The sequence below is a fragment of the Perkinsus marinus genome, assembly GCF_000006405.1.
Source record: "Perkinsus marinus ATCC 50983 genomic scaffold scf_1104296971186, whole genome shotgun sequence".
Classification (NCBI taxonomy): domain Eukaryota; phylum Perkinsozoa; order Perkinsida; family Perkinsidae; genus Perkinsus; species Perkinsus marinus.
The window spans coordinates 100,510-103,844 of NW_003202174.1; the positions used below are offsets into that span (position 1 = coordinate 100,510).

The 3,335-nt window shown below is 49.7% G+C and overlaps 1 protein-coding gene across 1 annotated transcript in view; it reads left to right on the top strand.

The window, feature by feature from the left end:
* Pmar_PMAR006553 (hypothetical protein) overlaps positions 1-3,335 on the top strand; it is a gene marked incomplete at both ends in the record, with an annotated part of 13,483 nt that overhangs the window by 8,818 nt on the left and 1,330 nt on the right. The window contains 12 exons of the mRNA XM_002767118.1: positions 23-140; positions 195-305; positions 342-358; positions 1,278-1,338; positions 1,371-1,532; positions 1,750-1,911; positions 1,989-2,033; positions 2,203-2,367; positions 2,433-2,555; positions 2,603-2,689; positions 2,736-2,954; positions 3,009-3,101. Coding sequence (XP_002767164.1) covers positions 23-140; positions 195-305; positions 342-358; positions 1,278-1,338; positions 1,371-1,532; positions 1,750-1,911; positions 1,989-2,033; positions 2,203-2,367; positions 2,433-2,555; positions 2,603-2,689; positions 2,736-2,954; positions 3,009-3,101 — 1,363 coding nt within the window. The remainder of the gene's footprint in view (positions 1-22; positions 141-194; positions 306-341; positions 359-1,277; positions 1,339-1,370; positions 1,533-1,749; positions 1,912-1,988; positions 2,034-2,202; positions 2,368-2,432; positions 2,556-2,602; positions 2,690-2,735; positions 2,955-3,008; positions 3,102-3,335) is intronic.

Here is a 3,335-nt window from a genome sequence, read left to right on the forward strand (position 1 = left end):
AACTCAACAGTTTTTCTCGTAGGTCTGGTGAGAATAATATTTGGGGGGAGACCTTAGATGGCAAGAAAGTGAATATCGTTTTCGATGAGCCGGGCATGGCAGAGCTCCTTATGCGGCAGTTCACGGGCCGCGTGCAGGAGGTGGACTCTCACTGCACTCGACTGTGATTGCCATAGCGGCTGCCACGTGTTTAGGTCACGACTGATGTCAGCCGATTTGCCCAGGCGCTCGGGGTAAGAGGCTTCTCGAGCCCCCCTCCAGTGCGGAGGTCGACCAATGACCAACACAGCCGAGGTGAAAGACTTGTGAGGGGATTAGTTAGCACTGTTGGTGGTGATCAGGTTGGAGAGCAGTTAAAGTGACCAAGAAGGGCTGACCGCAGCTGATCTATTCCTCCGTACATTGCTAACCGAGCCATCACCTGCGGCCACTGTTGTTGTTGTGGTCCCTCTGTTGTGAGATGATGTTGTGTCTTGTCAAGTTGTGAGGTGTTCTCGTGCTGCTTACATGTTATTCGATGGTGTCCTTGTTCACACTTCCTTGTTGAGTTGGCACTGCTTTCGGTGGCGACAACGCATGCGATTCATTGAGATTTTAGAATTTTTTGTGATGTTGGTAGTATTCCTACTCCTCGTTACACTGTGGCAGTGAAGTAAAATGTGCCAAGCTTCCTCGCTCGCCGGAGATAAAAATTTCCTCGAGGAAAAATTCCTCAGAGTCTAAGGCAGCCTCAGACTCTGAGGAATATCTATTGAATAGATATAGTGTATATTATAAACTATATTTACTGTAAGGCGACAGATTCGCCGCCACAGTGACTGTGGTAAGCCGGGCAATGTCTGACTTCTCAGGTGTGATTTGTTGTTGACAACAATTTGTTGTAATCAATGGAGTTCCACCCGTGATATGAACAACACCAGTGAAAAACATATTTCACGACTACGGCGTATCGCGAACATCGGGTTTTTCGCCGAGTTTTACGCCACTTCACGTAAAACGGGTTGTGAAACTTTAATGTTGAACACAACAATATATGATTGGACTCATAGTGCAGGAGACAACACTTTATGAGAAATCCACATTGTATTCTCAGCCATGTTTGAACTACCCGATGTGATTTTTCCGCTCGACCAATCTAACCTGCGTTCTCATTTTACGGTTTCTCTATCAGTTCCCTCTGGCGATGTATCGCAGCGTGTTGCTATGATGTGTGTTATTCATGTCGAGTTCTTGCTAGAACTAGGGGAGGATTAATAGTAGTTTTTGTGTTTTTACAGCATGCTGCACTTGTATGTGCCTCTGCTTGCTCTAACTGCTGCAAGATTGGTCAACAGCGAGGTGAGTCAGTGCCCACCACAAGTCCCTTTCAGGCTGCGAATGAATCTCAGGACTCCCTAGGCCCCCCGATTCCTGATATACCGGACCTGGACTTGGACGCACTACCAACCGAGGCAGAGGCGAAGAAGGATCTCGAGGCTGGAGCTGCATCAGGAAACATCGACCCGACGTTGCCGAGCTTTCCCATTGATCCTGTGAGTCCGCAGTCCAGCATCTTAGCAGTTCTGATCGAGTGGGTTTCGATGAATATATCACATTTTAAGTGTGCATTTAACATCAAGGTATCACTTGAATATGTGTGTCGATCGTATGTGATTTTGGCTTCTGTCTGTCGGAGAAATAATGCCCCTCGGAAGTATCGTGGCAGTTCGGAGGCATTGGCAGGCTCTACTGGTAGAGGCGAATCCTCAGATACCCGCGGAAAGCGGCGAGTATAAGTCGTACGATGACATGGCTCGTGATGAGGACGATGATGATTCGTATGCGACTCGGCCGATCAACGAGGATGATATGATAGACGAGGATGACAACATCTCTGTCGAGCCCAGCTCAGATGATGTCAGCAGTGACGAGGTAAGTCCATGCTGGTGGTGACACGTCGAATGTGGCTGCGATAGTAACTCGAGATGGATACGATCTTTGGCTGTCAGGTACCAGAACAAGCATTCCTCACGCCTGTTGTTGATGCTAATGGGGTAAGTAGATGAGTCTGAGGTGGTTATTTTGCCTGATACATGACTTAGTAGAGTAGGAAACGTGTGTGGTCGCGAGTTCGATTCTTGCCGGCTGTATTTCATTTTATTCTCACTTGAATACTCTGTGTGTCATTACAACAGCCTCTGTCATCAGCCTCACTTTCTCCAGACCTCCGACTCTGCTGAAGAAGCGCCCGATGTAACCAATGAACTAACTGATGAGCCTCACGCGTCGTCCGAGGATACTCTAAGTGAACCCGAGGAGCACGGAAAGGAGATGGAGGCTACTGGCCCGGAAGAAGTTGCCAATGAGGATGAGGTATCTCCAACAGAGGTACGTCGAAGTGTGGCATATCCATAGTTGTTGTGTCTATGGTATTCTCAACATGTTACTCTCAGGAACAACCGGAGACGGGAGACTCAGTCGATAAAACATCAGATGAATCTACTGACGATGCAGAGGAAGATGATAAGAACGAAGAAGGAAGAGGAACAGATGAGCGATCGTCGCAGATGACCACGGTTAGTGATACTTGTGGTCGTCTCTAGATCCACGAGATGTTCATTAGGCTGAAATACTGGAGCATTGCCCTGCTGTCTCTTTCGAGGGCCGCCCATATTCCAAGATTTCCTCCATCTGGGATGGTGGTTTCATGGTCGGTTACTCCTGCCTAAAAATTCCCAATGGGAGCTCTTCGTTAGGTACCCCATGGACAGGGCGAGGATCATGACGAATCATCCTCCGATAGGATCGAGTGCGCTGGAGCCGAGTCTCGACATGAGCCCGGCGCTCGTTATCCTGAAGTGTCCACCCTCTGCAGGAAACCCGGCTCAGAGGGGGTATTCGACACGTGGGTTAGTCTCAAGTGCTTCAACAAAGAGGCTGCAAATATCGTAGCCCGGAAATGGAACACGTACTCGGTGAGAATACTCATCTTCGGTGTGCTTGTTGGGTGATTTACCTATGCCATTCAGGATAGCAAGATAGCCGCCGCATGCACCACTCTCGACTTTGGTGATCGCATGGAGAGAATCAGCGAGGTGAACAATGACAGACGTGAAATTGAGGTGGGAATTCTTCGTCCGACTCGAGTTGTCTCATCTGCCGCTGGTGACCATCGCAGTTCGTGGATCCGAGCAGCGCTGCCCTACGCTGTGATGCGGCCACTTCCCACCCTACTACCGGCACCGGGGGCCTGTCTCTCACCTGCTCCGGGATAAGCGTGAAGATCCTGTGCTCCTCGGACAACGCCGCGGCGTTCTTAGCCGCTGAATGGGACGCCCCGGTTTCCCACCCGAGAC